The 26265-nt window shown below is 38.7% G+C and overlaps 1 protein-coding gene across 5 annotated transcripts in view; it reads right to left on the bottom strand.

Annotated features, from left to right (window-relative positions):
* Nucleotides 1-17699, bottom strand: part of LOC145450052 (supervillin-like) — a 64654-nt gene extending 46955 nt beyond the window's left edge. Inside the window, exons 1-15 of one of the 5 annotated variants that reach the window (XM_080328512.1) lie at nucleotides 17149-17699; nucleotides 16130-16272; nucleotides 14242-14341; nucleotides 13703-13798; nucleotides 12373-12401; nucleotides 12247-12316; nucleotides 11828-11961; nucleotides 11462-11533; nucleotides 11089-11309; nucleotides 10737-10800; nucleotides 4458-5058; nucleotides 4276-4390; nucleotides 3988-4170; nucleotides 3858-3928; nucleotides 3749-3801 (exon numbers count right to left, since the gene is read on the bottom strand). In XM_080328512.1, coding sequence (XP_080184638.1) covers nucleotides 3749-3801; nucleotides 3858-3928; nucleotides 3988-4170; nucleotides 4276-4390; nucleotides 4458-5058; nucleotides 10737-10800; nucleotides 11089-11309; nucleotides 11462-11533; nucleotides 11828-11961; nucleotides 12247-12316; nucleotides 12373-12401; nucleotides 13703-13798; nucleotides 14242-14341; nucleotides 16130-16272; nucleotides 17149-17210 — 2014 coding nt within the window. In that variant the 5' untranslated portion in view covers nucleotides 17211-17699. Of the gene's footprint in view, nucleotides 1-3748; nucleotides 3802-3857; nucleotides 3929-3987; nucleotides 4171-4275; nucleotides 4391-4457; nucleotides 5059-5784; nucleotides 7275-10736; nucleotides 10801-11088; nucleotides 11310-11461; nucleotides 11534-11827; nucleotides 11962-12246; nucleotides 12317-12372; nucleotides 12402-13702; nucleotides 13799-14241; nucleotides 14342-16129; nucleotides 16273-17148 lie in introns of those variants that run through there. The other 4 variants (XM_080328532.1, XM_080328522.1, XM_080328541.1 and 1 more) reach the window with 4 other exon arrangements.
* Nucleotides 17700-26265: the final 8566 nt, after the last annotated feature.

Here is a 26265-nt window from a genome sequence, read left to right as displayed (position 1 = left end):
GCTGCCTTCGACAACTAATTCAATTAGTATGTGTTGGCGGCCGTCGACATGCAAATTAAAATTACGAATTCACTCCCGAGTTTTTGAGATATTTTAATTAATATTGAATTTTTTTTCGCGATCCGTCCAATTCAGTGGTTCCATCCACGCACCACTTCGAGGTTTTATGCAGTGCTCGCGTACCACCTACATAAGTTACGCGTGCCGTAGGCGGTCAAAAATGTTTTCACTATTTATGACGTCATAATCACGTATTTGACCTATGTGGGGTAAGAACTAGAGCGAATTTTGACCTAAAAAACAGAGGATTTTGACCTAAAAAACCTTAATTTTGACCAAATGTTGACCCAATGTATGCAAATTACGTGTTTTCGCTCATAATTGTAACACTGTACTACTTATATTCATTTTTGGTTGGGACTGTCTGTCCTTAGAAGTAGATTGGCCTGAAAAAGCGTTTTTGACTTAAAACAGACAAATTTTTACATGAAAAAACTTTATTTCAACGATATCTGGCCCTATGAAGAATTCCAGTAGCTACATCACGTATTATGGTAGAGTTGATTAAAATGTGTTGTAGTACTACGAAAGATACTTTCCTACATTCTCGGATAGAAAGTGTCTGTCCTTACTATAAGTAGCTTGCCAAGAATGGAGAAAGAGCGTTCAACAGCAGCAGTTGTTGGCTGACAACACTGAAGTTGTCCGTAGGCCTACACCAGAGGTGGTCAAAGTAGTCAAGAAAGCTACTCAAGTAGAAGTAGAAGTAGCGGCAAAAAATATACTCAAGTACGAGTAGAAGTACTTCTTCCGTAAGCCACCTAAAACTACTTGAAGTAGAGGTAGAATTGACTGACTTTAAGTCTACTCAAGTAAGTAAGTAGTTTTAAAAACAGTCTTAATTCGTTCGCATGGACTGTCAAAAGCTGCAAATTGAGTTATGCGATAGGTGCACAGAGCTTGATTCGTATTGATGCATATCCTAGGAGCTATCAATTTTCGACAGAATAAGCATTCTTTCGCATCATGGGATGCAAATTATAGTATTGATATCAAATTGCGATACTAACCCTTTGTTTACTAGAAAACCCCGTCTTAGAGAATATCATTACATAGCGCCCTACCCCATATTATAAGGTCCCAAGTTTAGGCGAAGAGCAATACGGAGAAGTTGTATCGGATACCGTTTCAACACTTTGCGCGATTAGTATACAATAATTACAAATATTTTGGATCGTAAAATTTATATTTAGTGTAGCTTTATTTTCGGAAAATAGAGGCATTGCTACACTTGCTTTTATGCTTCAACATGTATGTTCTGCGGACACAAGAACTGAAAGTAATTAAAACTTAAAGTATGATACTCATCGGAATTGAAAGTGAAATATATATAGCACTTCTAAAAAGCGAAAAATATGTTTCATGTCTTTTGTCCATAAAGCTTCAAAGGTGATCTGCTAAAACAGGTGTAACGTTCAAAAAAGCCGCATTTTCCAGATTTGCAGGACACGTCATGGGCTGCTATGGATTACGATATGATAGGTAGCCTAATTGCTAGATTGCGAAACGGTAGTTTCAAATCGTATGGTGGCCCATATTTGAAATATTTAATATGCTGGGCGACAATACGTGCGAGAGGAATCAACCAATCCGGTACCTAAATAATATTCACTGATACTTTCGTGAAAACATATTTCTCACTCCATATAACTACTGTTCGCGAAGCGCAACAAAATTTCTCGGCTTTACTTGACTATTATGAATATTAAATGTTGGTACTCGGTAAAAACAGCCTCGAAATTCGTCAGGCTATCATTCGTATTAGGGGATTAAACTACTTCTACTTGACAAACTGAAAATAGCGAAAAGTAAGTAAGTAGATCACAAAATATTACGAAGTAGAAGTAGAGAAAATCAGATCTACTTGAGTAAGTGCCAGAAGTAGAGGAAAACTACTTGAGTACTTCCAAAAAGTAGAAGTACTTCGTTACTGACCACCTCTAGCCTACACTGCTGGTGACACACCATGTTGCTTTATTATGACAATGTTGTCAACATCACAAACAATCACAAACAGTCGTGCTCCCGTTGGGATATTGCGCCACGTTGAGCATAACACCATGTCAATCTATTTGTTTCGATTAACCGTTTATGATTCACCATGAGCAGACAATGGACCTACAACGGTAGGCCCATAAAGTAGGCTATAAGCTGTAAAATATCAAATGATAAGTTCACCGACAGTGCAAACTCTACAAACGAAATGGAGGGGTCGATAAAATTTTGATTTTGTAAACAATTTTGGCAATTTTTGTACCTAGCGCTTCAATTTCGACAAAATTTTGACTCATTTCGACATGTCAAAAAAATCGCCCTAGTAATAACAAATTCCATTAAACTAGGCATTATCAGCCACGGCCGATGGGATCGTTTTTTCACCACTAGTCAATAAACTTCAAAAAATTCAAAATCAATCCCACCTGAACTAATAACTCCCTTCGGCAGAAAAAAAGAAACAGAATCTACTCGCGTACCACCTGGAAGACCTTCGCGTACCACTAGTGGTACGCGTACCACAGGTTGGGAACCACTGGTCCAATTCAACATTACTTCATTATTCGATTTTAATATAGTAGCGCCCTTCTCAATATGAGCCGGAATCGGATAGGATATATATATAGCGATAATTTCAGGATTTTGCCTCCGGTTAGAGTTAGTTTTGGGGTTACAAAGCCACATGCTGAAATGACGCATGCTAAAGTGTCCCATGCTCAACTTTATTATTCCATTTTGTCACATGCTCAACCATTATACCTATCTCTGTGGAAATGGTTTTCGACACTCGTCAGCCGATAAGCCGACATCTTTTGTTTAATGAACAGCTACTATAACTATGTCTAATCGATTAAAAAGACACAACCAGCTATATCCTGCATATTCCGCTGCAGAATTGAGCTGAGTACAAAGTACTGAGGACTGTTTAAAATGCTTCTCCAAGTGCGACACAAGACAAGTACTATTCGTAATTTAGTACCTTTTTAGTATCGAGTGAAAAGTAGCATAGTTCTTTCCAAAGCAATTAGGTTGAATGAAAACATCATTTTTATTGCGAGAATCATGACATTTTCACGGGTATATTATGGGCACTGAGTCTGAAAATGACATTACTTTCGCTGAAGTAGGCCTACCTCTAGTTTTTGAGTTATTGAAAAGTAGCCTGATTGCGGGTGACATAGGTTGCCTCGTGTTTTGGGAGGTCAATAAAGCCCTAGATTAGATTGTGATGACTGATAAGGCAATAGTTAGTTTTCTCCTGGAAATTAGCATTTTTAGAGGGAGGGAGGGACGCTCTAATGACATTGCTATAGTTACTATAGTTATAGTTTTGAGATGTCGCCCTGAAAATATCAATTCTGCGGGTCATTCACGTTTGGAGAGGTCATTTTCTTTTCAAAAAGCATGTCATGATAGGGAGCGTCCAACCGGTGCGCCGCGGGCCAAATGTTGCGCGAGAGATAATTCTAAAAATATGAAAATAAAAAATGGCCCAAGCAACTAGCAAGGTGAATTATCGGAGCGTGTGGTAAACTTTTGCGCGATTATTGTCACTGATCTTGTTGCTTAACATCAGCCTCCTGATAACTAAAAATGACAAAGACGGTCAATTGGCAAAATTGGTCATATTCGCAATGATGTGAGAACTACGCTACGCTACGCGCTGAGAAACAAATGGAAACAAAATCCGAACCTTGAAATTCGTTCGAAGACTCGGATCCGAGTTCGATTCTTTTTCGTGGGCTTCTGAAAAGAGCGCCAACATCCAAACCAACACCGTGTGTGACGTCACACGCACTCACCTGAGCGGACTCTTCCTCGGGGACTTGGAGAGGTTTTCGAAGAGAGCTTTGGCGCCACCTACCGTGCGTGGCTGCAACAGACCGGGTTTGAGCGTGACTCAAAAATGACTCGAACTCGGATTTCGCAAACCTGAGATTCTTCGGCGCTCGTCACCACGCGTCTAGGTGACGTCACAACGTCAGGGGAGTGCCCGTTGGTGGTTTGTTTCCCGCTGACGTCATCGTCGCGCGCCCTCGCCTTCTCCTCCCACATTCTCATCATCTCCTGAGCAGAAGACGCGGTCCTCCCCACGGACACGTGACTGCGATCCTGCTACGTAAGAACAAAACATGAAAGCCTACGACGAATCTTGTAGCAAAAAATAATCTTTGGGCATAAGTAACTTAGTAGCCGTGAAATATCAGCATATGCTCTCACGTCTTCCGGATCGTATCCGAGCCATTCCAAATCGACTTCAGAAGCGTCGCTGGCTGCGTCCGACAACAGCGACACAGAGTCAGAGTCGGATTCGTCCAACCAACACTTTTGGAGCCTGGAAATCAATTAAAAAGTAGTAAATATCTTAAAAATCAATTTAAACATGAAATTGCAAAACGAACCTCGGCCGGCTTCTAGACGACAGCATTTCGTGGTCAGTTCCGGATCCGGAGCTTACGATCGATATCCGGGTGTCAGGCGATGGAATCAGTATGACGGGATCCGGAGATGTAACCGGAGACGCGGTTACGGATTGAGACTTGGTAAAAACCGGAGATATGGAATCTTGGGACGTTGCCGGATATCCGAATATCGAGGGTGACTCGGTCAAAAGAGTCGGAGATTTATACGGAGATCCAGATGTGGAGTTAACCGGAGATTTAACTGGAGATGAGGATACGGATTTAACCGGAGATTTAACTGGAAATGAGGATACGGATTTAACCGGAGAGTTAAGTGGAGATGAGAATACGGATTTATCCGGAGATTTAAGTGGAGACACGGGAATGGGGTAGGACTTGGTGGTGAACACCGGAAATTTATCCGGAGATCCTGGTGTGGAGGTAATGGGGGATCCGGATATCGATTTAACCGGAGATCCGGAGCTGTCACCGCCGAAAATCCTCAGAGCTTCGGAGAAAGATTGTTGATTCGTTTGGTTTGTGACGTCGACAATGGGAAGTGAATCAGGCCTCAATCTCGGCTCTACTTTGGAAATATTTTCTGAAACATGAAAAATATATATTTTATCATTGTTTGCTTTTAAAATGCCTCTGTGCAGATAGCTACAACCTGAACAAGTTGAAGGTTAAATTTCTATACAAGTACAAGGACAAGTAGCCTAAATTCATAACTTGGTGAAAATATATTTGAAAAGTGTTTAAGTATAAATAGAAGTATCGCCGATAATTCCTACTCAAGTTCATGTAAGTCATTGTTATGTACGCAAAGTGTCACTAACGATCTGCAAGTAAATTCTAAGTATTATCAAAACTGTCAGCTTGACGTGAGTTAACTGGAGTAAATAATGCGAGTATAGGCAAAATCTGCCTGAAGCCTTTCAAAAGTAGAATTATTTCTGCTTTTTCCTAATCATAACTTGAAACTCAAACTGCTTTGAATAGTTCAAAGTACGAAGGAACAACGGATCAGCTCAGATTGATGACTCACAAACGGAAAGCGCTTCACCTGATGACAAGGCCAAGCAATAAACAGCTGGTGAAGGTCCCACGTGTATAGAATTCGTTACAAATATAAACAGTTCACCTCAAGTTACAACCCACGACGAGCTTTTACAGTGTTTAGATAGTTTGAGTCACGCTTTTCGAGTCAATGTCCTAAAATCAGTCATGAATCACACACAAAGTATCAAGTCATCTAATGTTCCACCTGAAAACATATTATGAGCCTCAAAATAAACCTGGAAATCACAACTCCATGAAAACTAACCCTTCATCTATTTATTTCCAGGGTGATTAATAGATAACCACGCATATCTCTGTCCACAGACACTTGTCATATTTCGATATACTTTAATCAAGGTGAGCATAGCTATTGACTTAGTTAATTGCATATTTTGCAGAAAATTTGCTCAATGCGCGAAATTAGCGTAGTTCAGCAAATGTGTATCGCAAAATGTCTAGATAGATCTTTTATAAGCGATATTGGAAGGAAATAAGGTATGCTAAATTATGAAGCAATACAGCCTCATATTACAGTCGCTAAGAGTCCATTGATTTGAATTGACTGCCATTGTTTTAGCACAGAGTGTCTATATGCTGTAGCATGCGACCTTGATGCTTACAGCTACTTACATAACTAGCCCGTGACTCATGCCGCATCAATAGTTTAGAAATAGCTTGTCGATAAGTTTACTGAGTTTGGTGAGGTATGTATATCCTATGCAATGCTAAGCAATACTATGCAAACGAGTTGGTTCGAAATTATAAGTAGACCTATATTTTTATCGAGTTTGTTTGAAAATGTGTGAAACTTGATTTGGAAATTTTTTGACTTGAGATTTATCAAAATCGATCTTCTATGAATCGACTAGAAATCTACTTGAAAACCTGTAATTCAACCAGAAATCGATCAAAAACTGGAAATGGCAACAAACTTGAAAATTCGACTGAAAACTTGGATATGGACCAGAAAATTGGACATGAAAACTGCAAATCAACTTGAATACTTGAAATCGACATTGCAATTTACCTAAAATCGACAAGAAATCGAGTCGAAAGAACTTATCACTTAAAGGCTGTGACTTGATAGCACTTCTATACACCCTATAAAATCTTCGTTCTGAGCTATCTGCCTGCCTAACAGCGACCGCTTCCTAACCAGTCTATAAAAGCACAATGCTTGCGAATGGCATTTAAGACTGCCTTATACGAAGGGGTAAATTGAACAACAGCTACATTAGATACTGTTTAATCGTTGGCCCTGAGCATCTCATTTCAAATCAGAGTGTATCACTGTAATAATCGCTCATTAATGTCGTAAACCCGCCATTTAGTACAAGCTACAGGAGTCAATACAGTTCCTACTCCCTATGGGATTAGCAGCATCACGCGCCAGTGATGCTGCTGAGATAATTACCTATTTAGAGTTTGCTGCTTGTAGCAAACTATATACTAGCGTATATATAGTATAGAATTGAATTGGCCATATTGAAACGTCGTAAAAATGAACATTGGCGGTTGAACTAATTGTACAATTATACACGCATTAGTCTTCATCGACTCGATACCATAATGCTATCAATGCTACGTTCATTTGCAGTACGATTTATTACCTTAAAAATTTCACGAGAGAAATTTTCTGTAGATTCAAGGCAATAATAACAATCGTTAATATGTGAATGGTGTTAATGAACTTGAATACTGCGTACAACACTATTGCATCATAATATCGAGCAAAAATACCAAGTGCCTGAGACCTGAGTGTATAGACCAGTGATTCCCAACCGCAGATCCAAGGTAGCATTTTGCGGATTTGATTGACCTCTAAATATCCCACAAAATATAATAGACGACAGTTCTAGTTTGTTTCTATGAACATTTCTATTCAATTTTTGTATATGAATGCTAAATGAGCAATATTAGTTATGTCTAAAGTCGTCCAAGGCCGCTTCTGAAGAAGAGAATTCAAGCGTCAAACGCATCGAAGAACAGCCGTCGGACAATGATACGTTTTGAGTTCTGTTGGTCATTGACCTTTATATATCGTCTTTGTGAAGGAAATTTCGACGCAATTTGACTAACACCAAAAGGACGGTTTTCAGTCAAGTATGAATTGCAATAACTCCAATATTACTCAGCGTATAATCCCCTGCAAACTTGTGCATTAAGTGCTGAAATGTATGTTGAGCTATCACACAACGACACAATAGTATCCTGTAGTAATGATATGCATTTACTGTTTAATTCAATAGATAGCACTCGCCGATCTGCGTCTATCAATGCTTAAATAACCGATACAGAATCGATATGGAGTAGCCTATATGTGGGCTAGCTACCTTTAAATTCTCGTGATAAGTTTGACATCCAAAAAGATTGGGAACCACTGACATAGACGGTATAATTTATCAAGCAGACTTGGACAAATGCATGATCAGACCAATTAAATCAAAATGCCGGTAATCTAATTGTAATCTAATTCGTGAAATGTTTCTCATATGCTCTTTTTCAGCCATATTCTAATTTCTGCTTTGCGAAATGCGAAACGAGCCAAGATTTCTGTACAGATATTTGATATTCTCTTGCTTGTGATAATCAACTGCGATTCGATACCAACGAATATTTTGGGTTGACACTCGTCAGGCATAATCGTCAGCAACTAGTAGTGAATTGGAAAGAACGTTGTATATCAACAATCGCATTCACATCTTATAGACATAGAGTGACTGCCATCGCGATACAACGCTAGATTTGCATCTTTCTGCCCGGCGCATCTTAATAGCTATCGAGCAACTTGGAAATTACCGACACGATATTTGGCTGACTGCGTCTTGACAATCATCTACCTGCACTGTAAGACAGATCAATACATCTCAAATATATCCTGAAAAGCAAATTTTGGTGATCGGAGACAGCATATGGCTTGGTCAAATATGATCATTCCATATCATAGAATGAAACCAATTCTCAATCTTGATTAGATACGCTGCTGTTATGGAAAAACAGCATATTAAATCTCAACGCGTGCATGGTATTGCTTGAAACGATCCCAGCCCTGTAGCAAGGCAGGGCTTATTCAGGATATGATGTCATGTCCTGAAAACCGCAGTGTTTGCGAGAGAGGCCGTTCGTCGTTATGCGTAGAAATGCGTCATAGCAGCAGCAAGATGTCTGGCATTTGCGTGGTTGTTGCGAGAATGGAAATTGGCCAAATTGCGAATCTAGACTGAATCAAGCTAGAGCAGGGGTGTCCAACCTGGATTTGGATTGGATTAGGAGTTGAGATTTTAAAATGAATGGGTTAGGATTGGATTTACCGATTTTCGGAAGATTGATGTCCCGTGGCGAATGACGACAACGTTTCTTGTCCTTACTCCATGTATTTTGGCACTCATGACGCGTTTTATTCCTTTTTACAGAATTATATGCATAAGATGTAGGCCAGCGGTGGCCAATCTTTTCAGATAAAGGGCCACATTCGATTAACGAACTATAGCGCGGACCACTAGCCGCGCCAGGCGCGAAAATTTTTCGAAGTTCATAGTTCAATAATATTTTCGCTTGACTAGATTGCGGGCCTGCTGTATATCACTGGGCTCAGTTTGCAAGGACTGGACTATTCGGCGCCTGAACATATCGATATCGACCAACATGCGTCAATGATTTTGTGCCTAGGTTTCATAGTCGACGGTCTTTCTGCGAGCGCAAACGCAAGGTCGCATTTGCTGAACGACACTTTATCTCGTAATCGCGAATATAGTTAGACTCAATCTGATACAATAGGAGTTCTTTCATTTTCACATAGGTGTAACAATATTAGAAGCAAGAAATCAAGTGACAACATGTTGCACGAAGCGTGTAGAAAATTTTTACTTTTGTCAAGTCAATCGCAAATCATTCTGCTTTATTGTAGTGTACGAAGATCTACGAAAATGTGACTGGCTCATGGATCTGCCAATGCGTCGAAACTGATATTTTAGGCATCACATCTCAAGTGTTGCGACCAGACTAATCAAATTTTTGGTTGGCCTTGCAAGTTCACAAATTTAAGAAACTACCTCGCAAGTCTGTTGTGTGAGTATTTGGAAGGTATTTGGAAAATAGCTGCAAAAATATTTTGAAAAAGGCCTGGAGTAGCATATGTGACTTAAAATTTTTAAACCGCTAATAAATAACTAAAATTGGCAATAAAACCATTTATAGCATCCTTATGAATCATGCCATCTATCAGCAAAATAACAGCTAACTGATTACAAAAATGTGAATTTGAAGTATAATGGCATTTCTTCAAAAGAAATTGGATGAGTTTTAGTTGTCAGCAAGCAAATCCCATTTCATGATCGTTGCGAAAACGATTGTTATCGTATTAAAATTGGTATGTCCGTGGCTATGTGCACAGTGCACATGTAATTAAAAGCAATGAACGAGAAACAATGCAAGGAATGAAATACAAAATGCGGTTGTGTCTATGAACAATTCAACCACATTTCTATTGTATATGTTCCGGTCATATAATTAAAAATATCGATCTTTTTGAAAGCATGTTTTCTCTACCTAAATGTACCGCGAGAGTTTTATCAATGTCTAATGTTGCACAAGACGGAAAAGTTTGAGATCAATTTTGCCTTCCGCTGGTCCATAAATACTGCCCGCTAGAGTGCGACCGTGCGCTAAGTGAGTAATCGCAACGTTGTTCCTACCTTACTACCATAAAGGTTGAATACTTCTCAGCCATAGCTTAATTCGCTATTCTGAGGATATCTCTCCATAAGTTGAGATTCCTAAGCTTCATCCTTTGTTTGGGCGTGAAAAACACTATGTAATACATGAAAGTACAGCCGACCTGATTTACACCGTCTAACGTGTGGAAATTGTTGTGTGCCATGGGTGTATTGATCAATTCTCACCCTGCGGCGTGGTGTAAATCATGTAACCGGGATTTCAAGTGCTAAATAGCGCTGTGGCATCCTTCCTGTGGGTGCATCTATTCGAATGCACCATAAGTAAATATATGTAAGCCTTCCAGTCCTAGTTTTGTCTAAAGCTTTCCAGCACAAGTGAAAATATTCTAAATTCGTAACAGCTTGAGTAAGTATCGCAAATAGGAAAAATCTAACCGAAGTAGGCTCAGAGCTAACAGTAATTCGTTGCTCACGAACATTTGGAAAATCTAAAAAGTATTTCGTATTGCGCTAATAAATGAAAGAAGTAAAATATCGGAACCTGTTTGTTCGACTTTAACGTTTTCATCGCCGGTCCGGACTTGATCGCAAAGTCTTTGCAAAATCTGAAAAACAAACGCACGCTTCGATACTCACGAAAACAACGCATGTGTGTAGCGTTAACTTCTGTAGAACATCAACTGCAAGATCCACACTGCCAAGTAGTTGATACCTGCTCGGTGAAGTCACTGACCTTGTTCTATGGGTGAACTGGGCTTATTGTCCAAAAGCGATCACTCGTACTTGAGTAGAAACGCATATCGCTACTTTTACTTTGGTGTGAGTCAATTTTGATTTTCAGACTTTCTCAACCAGAACGAGTAATCTTCTCTCAAATACGTGCAACTACTCACGTGGATCGCTTCTTCCGGAGTGTAATCTGAATCCGGCTTCTCGCTCCGGTTTTCGTTGTCTCCGGATCGACCGAGCCCGTTCTCCGATCCGTCAGGGGGAGCAGGAGAGCGGTCGGCGGTTTCTATGACGACCACGTCGACGACGGTTGGCGGACGGTCAGTGGTGACGTCACGAGTCACGTGGCTGCTGGAAGTCGCCTTTCTCTCTTCTTCTCTCGAATCTGAAACGAGAGAATTCCAGAATTGTGTGGATCATGCCGCCAACCGACATGTGAAACAAAACGTTGCCTGGTCTTGACTCGACAGCCGTGTGCAAGTCAGCAGTAACTAAACACAAAAAAAAAACACGTATAAAAGCGGGTGTGCCACAAACCTGGTTCGATCTGAGCAAGTTCTTTGATGATCACGTTCATCTCGCGGCCCTTGTCTTTTGAGTTGCTTTGTGCTGCGTTGGGGAAAATAATGGTACTGAAGCGCTCGCAATGGCTACTCAACTAGCAAATGAATTGCAAGCGCAAGTGTTCCTTTTCATCAAAAAACAGGAAACTTAAGACGAAGTACGAGTAGTTTAAAATCATATTTCCCCGCGGTACAAATTCGCAGGCGTAAGAAGTGACAAGATATATGTTGAAAATTTAAGTAGAAGTGAAAGTATTCTAAAGTACAAGCCTGCCTCTCCGAGTAGAGGCAGCAATGACGTGGTTTTGCCAAATAATGCAGTTTTTACCGAATTACGAACAATAATCACCTTCCTCGGCCGTTTTCATTCCTTTATGTTTGTGTTTTTTCGACGAATCCGTGGATTTTGGGGATTTTTTGTCCGATTTGCTGCTTCTCATACGAGATTTGTGACTTTCCAAAGCTTGCTGAGCTCTGAAGATAAGAAGCCAGCCCTGTGGATATACTTAGGTGTCACTCTGCATCGGTTTTTCAAGTTTGTCTACTGATCAGCTATCACGGCGTGTGTTTGTGTGCAACGAGCGAACATACGATTTCTGGCAATCGCATCATTGGCCTGCGGAGCGACCGCCACTGGTCTTGATCGAGAACAAGCGACGGACTGATTCCGAAAATGCAACTCAAAATTGTGCTACGCGAGCTATTAAATATACGACACTAGTTTCAAAAACTCCATTAAGCGTAGAAGCAAGTATGGACCTGGTCAATGTCTTGCCGGTCGAAGTCACAGTGTCCGATATGGAAGATCTACTCGAAGTAGCGGAAGAATCTGAAAGAAAAACTGATTCGGCTCGAGTTCGAATTCGTTTCAAAATCAGAACTCACTTTTCGAGGACGACGCGGAATCGCTCTTTCTGAAAAACAAAGATTGCTCGCTTTTGATTTTATCAGATAGACAGTTCTACGACTTTCATTAATTACTCGGTGCTCGTTTCTCACAGAAAGCATAAGTGGTCAGCGACGAAGTACTTTTTGAGAGTACTCAAGTAGGTTTGTCCACTTATCCAATTTGTGGTCATTTCAGACTTCTGTTTCTACAATTTTTCGGCCAAACTACTACTTCTACAACCGACTTGGCTTTTCGATTTCTTATGCAGCCTAGAACCACATTCCAGCGCATGGTCGCTGACTGTGAAGCAACTGTGCGACAAAACCCATGCTAAACTGTCCATGTCCATTTCCGGTAAAATCTGGACTAATCTAATTTTTCACACCAGCTTTCTACACGCACGAAAATCACGAGTGGCCATGTTTTGAATAATTACTGGGGTACGATATGGTGGATTTCATTGAGAGAGTGTCTTCGGAAATTTAGGGTAAGCTATAAATGATGATGCATCTTCAGGCGGGCCAATTGTTATTAGTTACTTTGTTGCATGCTGTTATCTCTCGACATTCCATCAGGATTGTCAGTGAGGGGTGTTCAAAAATGATTTTTTTCTCAAATTCTACTGGCTAGGTTACCTAATTGATGCCTGCACCAAATTTGGTTCAATTCCAACCAGTAGCCGCATTGCTACAGGAGAAGAAAGTTTTATATTTATTAAATAAAAATGAAATTGTTAGATTGTGTATAGAAACGATGGTCACCAGATTTGGCTCAAATCCAACCAGTGGAAGCGGAGTTATTGCCGTCGAAAAATTTTGGATTTGAATAAAATAGTATTTACGGTGACCAATTCTTTATTTATTTATTATAGTTGTGCCCACCATGAATACTATTTTATTAAAATCCAAATTTTTCGACAGCGCATCTGTTTTGTGGGGCTCATATTGCGCAGTACGCTACTGTATTAAAATCGAAAAATTCAAGTTAAGCATTGTATCGCCGCAGCGCGATGAAAATTTCAAGACCAATTAAAATCTCTATAAAATTCGGGAGTCAATTCATAAATTCAGTTTTCGCGTCGAGGGCCGCTAACGCATGCTAATTAAATTACGTGTCACGGCCGCACAAGTTTCCTTCTACGTCCGCAGGTGGGTCAAGTCGTAGTATTACTTCTTAAACTCTACAATTTGTAAAGTAGACAATTTGTTTTGTGTACTATAATACAATTCGCAGTAGTAGCAGTGGTTACTTTTCCTTCTACTTAAAGTTCTTTGTAGAACAGCGTTATTTCGTTTTAATTTGACTATAGTTAAGCGAGAGACTTACTTTTCTTGGGCATTCTTCGTTTCGAGTTTTGCGATCCTGTCCGATATTTTCTCACTACGCAGTGATTTCTTGCGGACTAGATCTGATGTATTGGATCTGAAGTAAAATTTACAATAGTAAATTGCATTTCATTTCAAAAGCCTATACTAAGACAGTGGTTCTCAAACTGGGGAAGGGGGGCGCGAAGTCGGAATAAAAATGAAGAATATCGGCCTGGTGCAAATATCGCTGGTGTAAATATCGCTGGTGTAAATGTCCACAGTAGTCGATAAACACCATGGATACCACAAAATAAAAGATATCTGCATGCATGATATGCTTTGTGAATCTAAGAAACAAGGGTTTATATCGAAGTGGAAACGGTCGTGTCCGAAAAAGTTTGAGAACCACTGTACGAAGACATACTTTTTCACTTACAGACAGCCTGTCAAGTACAAGTATTATTCAAACATAAACAATAATGGTGCCATAATTGATTAGAATTTTGAGTCACTGCTACTATTTTAACTCGAGTGGGATCCCCGACTGCTTTCACTCACCCTTTTGGCCTCGCTGAGGCTTTTTTCCCGCGCTCAGACGATTCGAATTTAGAAAGTCGTTCGCTGACTTTTCCGGATTGTCGTTTGAACGAATTTGAGTCTGAAAACGGGTAAATCGACGAAGTTAATAGGGGAGATTTGAAAACTGCATCGAAAACCACGTTTTCGGGGATTGAATAGATCCGCAGGGATGCGTATATACAGTCAGGTCGGAGAAAAAAATCATATTCAAAAATATAATACAAAAATGAGATATTTTGTACTAACTTACTGTGTTAATATTTGAATTTTTCATGATTCAGAATATATTTGGGCTAATTTTGTCTGATATGATTTTACAATTGCTTGAAAGTCAGATTCGAACGAGAATCCGTTTCCAAGAATGCGTAAACACAGTGCGATTTGGGGTATCGACTCAGTATTCCTGCTTTCAGTAACGAACTACATCTACTTTTACAAATACTCCACCACGTACTATGGTTTGTTTGTTTTTAGAGTTTATATTTATGCAAAAATTAAGCCTAGAATGCTTACTTTCTTACTTAGAACTAGCTATTTCTACTTGAACTCGTGTTGAAAGTTGTGACGGTGATAGCGGGTAAGACTTTTAAAGTTCACAGCATTGTCGCAAAATAAAATGGAATAGACACACTGTTATGGGAAATAGGAGTATTTTGCCGATTTTTACCCATTACGTAGGGTGTGAACCGGGTGAATGGCTCCTTCAAGTACTAAATTATGTTCTCACTACTCCCTAATGAGTGAAAATATTGAAATATACCTTAAGAAGATATGTCTTGGGGGATTGGGGGTGCATTTTAGTGAACCAGCTCATGCCACACGAAAAATAAACCCCTCGCATACCAAGGATATATTTACTTTAGTTATATTTCCTTATTTTCAACCGTTCGAAGGGTGTAAGCAACACATTCAGCTCTCTAAAGTCTAAAGTACAGTTGAACTGATTTACACCCTTCCAATGGGTAAGAACGGATAAATACACCTGGACGAGATGTGTAACAGTGGTGTATTGGACAATTCTCACTCATTATGAGGGTGTAAATCATGTTTTCAATTTTTATTACTGATTTACGTTATGACACCCTTCCGATGGATGGAGATGATCAAATGAACGTCAAGTGTGTGTCTGCGTGAAAAACCACTGGCTTTGAGTGGTAACGAATACATACACCTTGAATATATTTGATCATGGTGTATTTAATCATTTTCACCCATTGGATAGGGTGTTATCCATGAATGGTACCAAAACCTGATTTGCATCTTCTGGTGGAAATTAACTAAAAAAAACATTGGGAACCACGGGTGATTGAATCAATTTTTACCTTAGCGCAGGGTTTAAATCTGGTAAACGGTCGTTCGAGTACTGAATTGCCCTCATGCGCTTTTCCATGGGTGGAAATGAGTCAGATACCAGCTAGTGAAATGGTGTGAGAACGTACGTTATTACTTCAATTAGTAGGTGTAAATCAGCTACACCAAGTATTCGATTAAGTAAATAGATAATTATCACATATTTGAAGGATGTGGAAAACGATGTATCTTTACCGTTATCTAAAAGTACCGTTTTCCTAATATCCTTCTGATTTCGGGTAGTTGTGAACAGAAACGAGTTTTGATTACAAAGCAGAGTAATAATGTCATCGGCTGTATAACTAAACACTGACAGTGAACCCTGCCATATGACTAACGCTAATCATAGTCGTTGTAAAGGCTATGTGATCTAACTGTATCTTATCGGAGCTGTGCAATTAGGATCCTTCTGAAATAGTTATTCGGTTCGGATTTTTCGGATTCTTGAATGATCTTGTTTCGGATTCGGAATTTTAGAAATCAATATACTCGTTATTGTGTTTGGAGCGGTTCTGACCTCTAGTTACGGCTTTGGATTTCGTTTTCTTTTCCTGGGTGACGCTGTCGAACTTTGCGGTCTTTTCGATCACGTTGACTTTTGTGTAAATGGGCACTTTTTTGATTTTCTGCGTTTCCGATTCATCTTTTGTCGATGCATCTCTGTGTTTGAGTGGTTGCAATTTTACAAAACTGTATACTAATTGAAGAATCAAACATTACAGTTCTAAATGTGATAAGTAGAGCGATTTTTATGACCTGAAACAACGGTATATTTTGACCTAAAAATCAAAAGTTTGACATTTTTTGACATAAAAAAAACTAATTTTGTCCAAATTTTGACCTCACGTATGCAAATTAGGTGTTTTCGCACCTAACGGTAAAATTGTATTACTTATCTTCATTTCTGGAATGAATGGGTCAAAAAATTTTGACTCTGAAAACAATTGAGACAGTTTTTGACCTACCGCTTCCATTTTGACAAAATTTTGACATATTTTGACATGTCAAAAAAATCGCCCAAGTAAACCCGAATATTTTCGGCTGACACTCGTCAAGGGTAGTCGTCGACTTTTATCAAAATACACCAGCCAAGGCTGTGTCAACAAAAAAAGTTCGTGTACCATCTAAAAATAGTACATTGAACGCTCTCGCATTCGACATTTCATGTTGGTGACGTCACATTTAGTGATACGATTGTTGATATACAATGCTCTTTCCAATTCTCTACTAGTTGCTGACGATTACCCCTGACGAGTGTCAGCCGAAAACATTCGGGTTCATTTCAATATGAATATACTATTTAATTGTACATTAAAGTACTGTGCCTCAAGAAGCTGTTCTACTTTTTGCAAAATGACTGCTTCTACTGACTAATAGGTTTCAGTTTTTATCCAAAACTAGGCATTACATTACTTACCTTTATACTTACTTGCAAATCGCTACTTCCAATTCTACACCGGAAGAAATTTCCGCCGCTAGTTCTACTTGAGTACCTATATCGTTAGTCGTTACCCCGTGTATGTCGTAACAAGTTACCTTTTGCCTTTCCGTTCCTGTTGTCTTTTCTGAGTCAAATTCTCGACATGCCGAGCACTCATTTTTAGCAATGCGCTTGTTTCGCGGCTTTTGATCCAACAGCTTTTATTATTTCAACAAGTTGCAATCAATTATTCATTCGATTATAGAATTTCAACGCGAAGCCTGCAATTTATTTGGAGACACAGTTGTGAATTATGTAGAATTTGAAGACTCGGCACAAGAGCAGGCAATATTACTCAGATACTTACTTAAATTCGAACGGAGTATTACCAGTATTGATCATATTTTAAACGAGAATTATAATCTCGACTATTTCCCCAAATTTTATGCTTTACATCTCCTCAATTATAAAGATTGACACTAGAATTCTAAACTCGAACCGAAGCCTCACACGCGATTTGGTGTCGAATCGTTCAGATTGTGGATTTTGTCAATCAGAATGCGCAAGTAGAACTAGAATTAGAGCAACTGATGACTTTCAAAGCTCGCTACAACTACAACTAGACTAACTACAACTACAACTGCTCTTGTTTCAAAACTCACAGCTAGAAATACAACTCGACCGTTAACAATCCGCACCTAGAACCAGTGTTGGGATGACTCGAGTCATGACTTGACTCGAGTCAGACTCGAGTCAACTTTTTCGTATGACTTGACTTGACTCGAGTCACTTTGGAGAAATGACTTGACTTGACTTGACTCGGAGCTTCAAAAATGGGCATTGACTCGTGACTCGGAGTAAAATTTACGAGTCAATTTCAAGTCATCAAGTAAACGCTGTCGAATAAATCCCTGTATCTTGTGTATGTTCGGATTGTTCGACATACGCCGGTGTCACTTGTGAGAGCAACAAGTAATGACTGACCAGCAATCACTGATTGTACCTTTCACTGACCCCTCTTGTTACATCACAATTAAATTGACCGAAAACGAACTGATGACAGCTTACGTTTATGTGCTATCAGTACCATAATCTAATAGCAACGTATCTCTGTTTCTCAGTGCTTACTTCGCGCACTGCCCACCTTAGCCAACCCCCTTGTATGATTCGAATCGAACGAATATAGTTTATGCGTTTATATTCTACCGGATGTGTAGATGGGTAGTATATTATACCATATCAATTTGTTTCTACTTCTCGTCGCTTCGTATTCGATCCTCTATTTTAGCTCACGAATTTTATTAGCTGCTCTACATCTGTGTGAGCGATTCAACGCCCTTTTGCATGTATATTTGACTTTATAATCGTTATTTGATTCAACATATATAACAAATACATCTGTTTTTCACATATCTAGCAAAACGTAATGACTTTGAATCATCACTCATACTTCAAAAAACCAATTTGACTTGAATTGTGACTTGACTCGTGACTTGACTTGACTTGACTTGACTTGACTTGACTTGACTCGACTTGACTCGAGTCACCTCCATAAAACGAGTGACTTGACTTGACTCGAGTCACCTTCGAAAATCGATTGACTTGACTTGACTCGAGTCAAAATGTGCAATGACTCGAAATGACTCGTGACTCGAAGGTAGTGACCTGATCCCAACACTGCCTAGAACTAGAACTGCTCAATCTGCAAAGCTCGCAACTAGAACTAGAACTAACAACCTGGAACTAGAACTAGAACAGACTTTTCGAAACCTGTAACCAGAGCTAGAAGTAACGACATTTAAAAATTCGCAACTAGAACTAGAACTACACACTTTTTAAAACTAGAACCAGAACTAGAGCTAACGCCCATTAAAGAATCGCAACTAGAAATGATCTAGAACTAGAACTACTCACTTTCAAAACTAGCGACTAGAGTAGTGTTTCTCTAATTTTTTCTACACTCCCCTTCTTAATAGTAAAAAATGTAACGCTCCCCGACCCCTTATTGCCATATCGGAAAGAGTATTGCAAGAATGTTTGCAAATCCAACGCATAGTTTGATGGCATGGCAGGTTTTGACTGTTGCGAGATTTCTAAAATATGGAATTTGGGCTATGAACAGAGCGATAATTTTGACGTACAGAGGTAAATCTCGTCGAGCGCGAATAAATTAATCATATGCAATAGTAGCAGCACGTAGCATTAAGATCTTTTATCGAATTCGGTGTCTAATCCCCAGTATTACCCAACTTGAGCTTAGCTCAAACGTGCCAAAGCAAAAGCTAAATTAAGACTAACGGTGCGGGCCACATCTTTGTAAAACTTGGCATTTCAAGAAACAAACAATATTTGTCTATGCTGGTCGCAGTTGTTCGACAAGAAAATAATTCAATTGAACACTTTTTGGATGTCATAAAACGCACATTCTACATGTGTGTCCTATTTGAGTATAATGGGAGTGGCTACCTCGACGTTAGAAATGACTTCGATTGAAATCCTTCCATGTTACATTCAAAAGGCATATTACCCAGACCATCGATTGACAGACATATATGAAAGCATCAGCTAACAGCTACTCTTGATTCAGAGACAAATTATGATCGGTGCAAGGTCCGGTAATGAACCAAATATAGCATCGGTATATGGATGATGGGACGCAATTATGCCTTTAAATCGTAATCAATGTAATTAGGATTATTGCGGTTGGTGGCACTTGGAAGTTTCAGAACGATTTAAACTCAATCCAAGTAACAAAAACATAATTTCTTCAGGCGGCATCGCTCCTCCTATACTTCTAGCCCTCAAAGGGAGGAGCGCCTCCCACTTGGAGAACCACTGAACTAGAACAAAAACTACCCACTTTTCAAAATGCGCGACTAGAACTAAAACTACTCACTATTCAAAACTAGTAACTAGATTTAGAACTAACGACCATTCAAAGTCCGCAACGATATTTATACTTAGAACTAGTCAAATTTCAAAACTCTGAACTAGAACTACAGCTATTCACTTTTCAAAACTCGCAATTAGAACTAGAACAAGAATTACTAATTATCCAGAACTGACAACTAGAGTTAAAACTGGACCAATTTGCTTTTAAAAACTCGCAAATAGAACTACTCACATTTCGAAACCCACAGCTGGAACTAGAACAAGTGACCTTTACAAATCCGCAACTAGGACTAGAACAAAAACTATAGTAATTCTCCATAACTGGAATCTAGAACTAGAACTATAGAGCAATTTACTTTTCAAAACTCGTTAATGGGACCAGAACTTCTTTATTTTAAAAACGCAAAACCATAACTAAGACAAAGTGACCTTTATAAATCCCCAACTAGAACTAAAACAAAAACTACTAATTTTTCAGAACTGAAAACTAGAACTAGAACTAGAGCAATATACTTTTCAAAACTCGCAAATTGATCTAGTTAGAACTAATTAATTTTCATAACTCGCAGCTAGAACTAGAACCAACGACCTTTGAAAATCTATAACTTAATAACTAAAACACGACTTACATGATTTGATACTTGATATAGTATCAAACCATCATTTTCGTTGATATGGTGTCTCTTAGTGGTATGGCGCGTATAATTTAGTAGAAGTAAAGGAATTTCTGACTATTCGACTGGAATAATTAAAATTAATACTCGTTTCAAATCAGAGTACTGAAATCATTGAGCCCAGCCTGAACAATATAGCAATATTGTGAACTGCACTAATCTGAACCAGGCAAAATTCTGAATGGAATATCACAATCAGACTGTCAGAGCCTGAGGCGATCGGCTTCAACTTCCGGCGTTTGATCGCTATTAAGCTAAATGACGACATTATGCATGACGTAATCGCTAAAAATCTACGTCCTGTGAAAGTTGATTCGTTACAGACAATTTAAATGAGGGTGTCAAATCACGTCGTCGATCGAACTCAGACCTGCAGAGATGGGATTAGCCTGTGTATATGCGTTTTGAAATACAAGAGATTCAACTACAAACGCGGGCGCAATAATTTGGTACAATCGCGATTGGTGTGTCACTGGATTGTAGGGATATTTTGAGTCGGAAGTGACACAGCAGTGCGGCCACGCATATTTGAATTATATTTTTGTGCAACTAATATATTCTCGATATAAACTGCATATAACGGTTCCGCATTGGCGTTTTCACTACTGTGAATAACTACTTTTTGGTCTATTCCGATAAAACTATGAATTCAATATACACATATTTGCCTTCTCAAAATCGAATGTCAATGTCACCGACTTTTTCTTATAGTGGACTAGAGCGAAACCACAAGACCACAGCCTGGTGGTTATAGTGTGGCCAACTGGCAATACATACTCGACATTTTCTGTATCGAGGGATTACTTAATGGACGTATCTCCTTTATAATATCGCAATATTTGTACAATATGTGTTATTAAAAATTCGATTAGATTTAGAATAATGGCTATACATTATTTTCCAAGATGATTATACAGTTCATGTTACTGAATTTGCAAAAACTTATAAATTGAATTTAATTCCGAGCTAACATACCGCTTACAACGACAGGCCGGCCGCCTCACCTGAATTCCAGACCATGTCCAGACTGAGACTTAACTCTGAACCTATTATTTCAAAACTACCAGCTCACAGTAATCACGGACGTTGCTATTCTGACATGTATCACTAGCTTATAGCTCGCATAATCAGACAATATTCTTCATTATCGTAAGTCTATGACTGAAAACTACGTCAAGCATCGAGCCGGCTGACATCTGGACTTAGAACTGCCAATTATACAGCCTCAGGCGATAAATTATTGACATTTGGAGAAATATTGTCAAGCGCGCTGTGATGTAATGTGTGTGACATCACGACTTGCGAATAAGATACCAAATTATCCATTATAGATGATAGAAAAGTAATCTATAACGGAATCAAGGTATTGACAACAGAACTTTGAAAACAATGAACCCGTTCATCTCTGTTTTGAATATCCAGTATAGCTTCGTGATGTTATAATTTGCAGATATAATTACGGTCGTTACAGTACTTTTAATTTCAGTAGTCAGTCGTAGTAGTTAGTTGGGTACAACAGTTTTATAGTAGGTACAATTTCAGTTGTCAGTTACATTAGTTAGATATCAATTAGGAGATCTACAGTAAGTGTTTATAGTTTCAGCACAGTCAGTTTTAGTATAGTTAGTTTTCAATTCGTAGATGTGCAGTAGTTATAGTTTCAGAAGTCAGTTATAGTAGTTAGTTATCAAATCGTATATATATATAGTAGTTAGAAGTATTAGATCATAAAAGTAGATACAGTTTATGGTCAGGTAGAAAAATGCGGCAAGTTTAAACTCTGAGTCACAGCTGGATGAATCCCGAGCATCTCATTGTTGTGGGAATAGGAATTGTTGCGTAAGAATGGTGTCTGCAAATCACTACGAAAAGAAGCTCCGTTGCTAGATACGACTACTGTATATCTACTTTGTGTAATAGAACTATGAATACTGCAGATATAACTAGTAAATCTGCTAACTATGACTATATATGACTGTAACTACTACAGGTATAACTAGTTGCTGACTATTACCCCTGTCAAGGGACGAATGTCAGCCGAAAATATTCTGTTCGTTTCAATATAAATATATTGAATATACTATTCAATTGTATATTGAAGTTATACCTCCAAGAAGCTCTTCGTATAACTGGTAGCCTATATACGCTATACCCGTAACTATATATAACTGTGCTTACTACATATATAACTAGTATACAAACTATAACATAATTATCCATAACCATACCTACTATATCACGAGCCCTCGAGGTTTAAATGATATGATACCGCAAATCCAGGCTTCTATTGCCGTATGGCCAACGAGAATATAGTATTTCGACAGTATCATCAAACAGTCAAGTCAAAAAACGAGCAGCTTCTACTGACTGAATACTATAGTCAGCGCTCGGAATTGCCTGGCCACGATCTGATAAATCGAGTAATCAAGCTGGTTTTGCTCAGCAGCACGCATTACACTTACTCAAGGTTTAGTTAGATGTTAGGACTTTTCCTTCAGTGTTTAGGCAAGATGTTCCTATGCTCTCATTTTAATTCAGATCTGACCTGGTTGTCCTGAAAATGCTACAGGAGAGATCTATCGTGCGAAACGAACCAAGCTTGACGTAAAGGCTGAACTGAACTTCATTTATCAATTCCTAAATTTTTGCGAATTCAGTCAGTCTACTTCTAACTTAATTAGGAAAAGATGAAAGATTTTCAAGTTGTCAAAGTCTGCTTGAACCTGAGTAAGCTGTCTGCTATATAACTCGAGGACCATATACTAGAATTGATATAGAAACCAGCACTAACGCCCGCCTCTTGACTTGTGACTCGGTAAACATTCCCGTTTGCCTTCATAACATTGAGCCGTCGACTTCGGGTTAATCAGTAACTTACTGCGGCAAACAACTCGACTTGTTGCCCGATCAAGGAAAGCAACAGACCGGACTTGCACAAGTACTATAGTTTAAGCTAAAATCCACCCCTGGCTACGCCACTGTTAATAGCGATGACTCTGAGCTAGCAATGTCTGTAAGAACATCTCACAACAGAACACGGGTATCGCGATTCACGCCAATCGACGAATGTTGATTTTTAGTTGTTTACAACTAGATTTTTGACAATGCGCAACTAGAACTACTTTATAAAATCCGCAATTACAACTAGAACTAGAACTATTCGTAAAATCAATAGTCAGTTGATCGTCAACAACTAGACTGGTAATTTGTACGAGTCTGCCGAAGACAAAACACGGAATGAATCAGGCGTAATGAAAGACACTCCTGTTACACGCTTAGCCGCTCACCCGCGACAAATTCATTCAAGTCCACTAAAGTGTTCTTCAGAAATCAAGCAGCGTAAAAGTCTGCTATTGTACAGCACGAGTCAAACTATCGATTTTGTAACGAATTCTTTGACAAGCTTCGCAGAGCGTAACTTTCGCTTTGATGTCTGTCGTTTTATTGAGATTTTTCTGAAAATCAAGACACCACAGGAACTGCGATACAATGAAAAGACATGATGGCGTTGAAACGGCTTGAAGACGGGTTAATAGATATATTATAAACCAGTGTTGGGATGACTCGAGTCACTATTTTCGTATTACTTGACTCGATTCATTTGCAAAATTACTTGACTTGACTCGGTATTTTAAAAAAGTAGATTGATTCGTGACTCGGAGCAAAATTTACGAGTAAATTTTAAGTGATCAAGTAATCGGTGTCGATAAAGTCGCTGTAGCTTGCATATATTCGGATTGTTCTCGATACACTGATGGTGTGACCTGTGAGAGCGACCAATTTCATTCTTCAATGATTTTACGTTTTAGTGAACCTCCATTGTTCTATCACTAATAAATTGACTGCAAGCGAACTATGACTGGAGCTACAGCTTACGTTGTGGTTATAGTAGCAAAGCAATATATTAGCAAAACATCAATCTCTGTTCTATATTCTTGTCCCTGGTGATTGGTGCGTGGTGCTCACTTCAAACAAACCTCTTGTATGATTTAAATTGATATATATATAGTTTATATTAGTCGGCAACTATAGGCGCATGCATTGCATACATTGTATCCCATGGATATTTAATTGGGTTGTGCATCATATCAATTCGTTTCAACTATCCGTGGTTTCGTATTATATTCTATATTTTGGTGGATAATTATAGGTGAAAGGTATACAGTAACTTTACAAAGTTTAGCAATTATACGAATGCGTGAGCCATACAGCAATTTCTTCCATGTCTGTTTAATTCTATATTCGGTTCTTTATTCAAAGTAAATGGCGAATGCAATGACTTAATCATACCTCGTATTTCTAAAAGACAACTTGACTTGACTTGAGTCAAAATTTACAATGATTCGAGATGACTTGTGACTTAAATATAGTGACTTGATCCCAACACTGCTATTATACACGCATATACACAGAATTTCAGAATTTTCCAACTTTACAATTAATATTACCGCCGTAAATTGGAAGCAATTCTGCGCCTAGTTTTACCTTCAACAACCATGCACTCCAGAGTCCAGACAAAAGGACTCGGATTAATCAACAGATCAGCGGGAATATACTCCACGTCTAGAAAATATCATCGGTGGTTGAAACAGGCTAAAACAGGTTCTGACGCCCGAATATCAAATATAATCGTCAAATATTTTCAGATATTTTCATCTGACCAAGACACACACACAATGTACAGTGCGTTATACAAGACACACAATGCGATGCAATGAGCGCAGATGGGGCGATGTCGAACGACCAACCACTGAAACTGGCAATGGTTGGCCAACAACATTTCATCTGTTTTATGGAATTGTGGAGAAGCAATTCGCAGCAGTTCTGTTCGTTAGTTCATGTTATTTTTGTATTGAAAATCTCCGGTTTGCGCTGATTCCGAAATCAATTTAAAAATACATTACAATCTGATACGATATATGACTATGGGCTGCATTTAAAACAAACGTTGTTTCAAAACACTTTGCTGAAAACATGTTTTAAACCGTGTTTGAAAAAAGGGCCTTTGGTGGCCTATGGTAAAATTATGCCATAATTGTGTAAATACTTTACAAAACATGTTGTATGTGCCTACGGATAATTAACACCCGATATAGCCCACGTATATCGATATGAACCTGTCGGTTCAACAGCAATGGTACATATATTTCGTCAAGGAAGCTATATTTTCACCCTATATTTTCAATTGTCAATGTCAATCCACAATGACGTCACAATTGAATATTCGTGACGTCATGGCTTAAAAAACCACATAAAAAACAATAAAAAAACATGTTTTAAATTAGGGCCTTGTTTTAAACATGTTTGTTTTATATTGATTTTTATTTTAAATGCAACCCAAGATATGACAAAGATCATTATTATGGTCATTGTCTTGCGTCACTGCGATTGTTAAAAAAACGGCTGTCCATGTAATGACAATGACCCTAGTTAAGGTTGATGGCTCTGATAGGCTTACAAAGTGCAATTTTCTTATAAATACATTCAGTTACTGAGATACAGGAGTAGAATATAAGGTATTGTTCTCGATTACGCATTTCATTATCATTTGTTAATCCTGATTTTAGTAATCATTTGTGATCAGTGTTTTCAGTATGTTCACACCGCTGTATAAAGCGTCTGAGAACCAAAAATTGTTGGTTATTAACGTTGTCGCAAAATTAATTG

The sequence above is a fragment of the Botryllus schlosseri genome, chromosome 1, assembly GCF_051294905.1.
Source record: "Botryllus schlosseri isolate E-star chromosome 1, Bs_hap1, whole genome shotgun sequence".
Lineage (NCBI taxonomy): Eukaryota > Metazoa > Chordata > Ascidiacea > Stolidobranchia > Styelidae > Botryllus > Botryllus schlosseri.
This window is presented reverse-complemented; position numbering and strand designations above follow the sequence as displayed.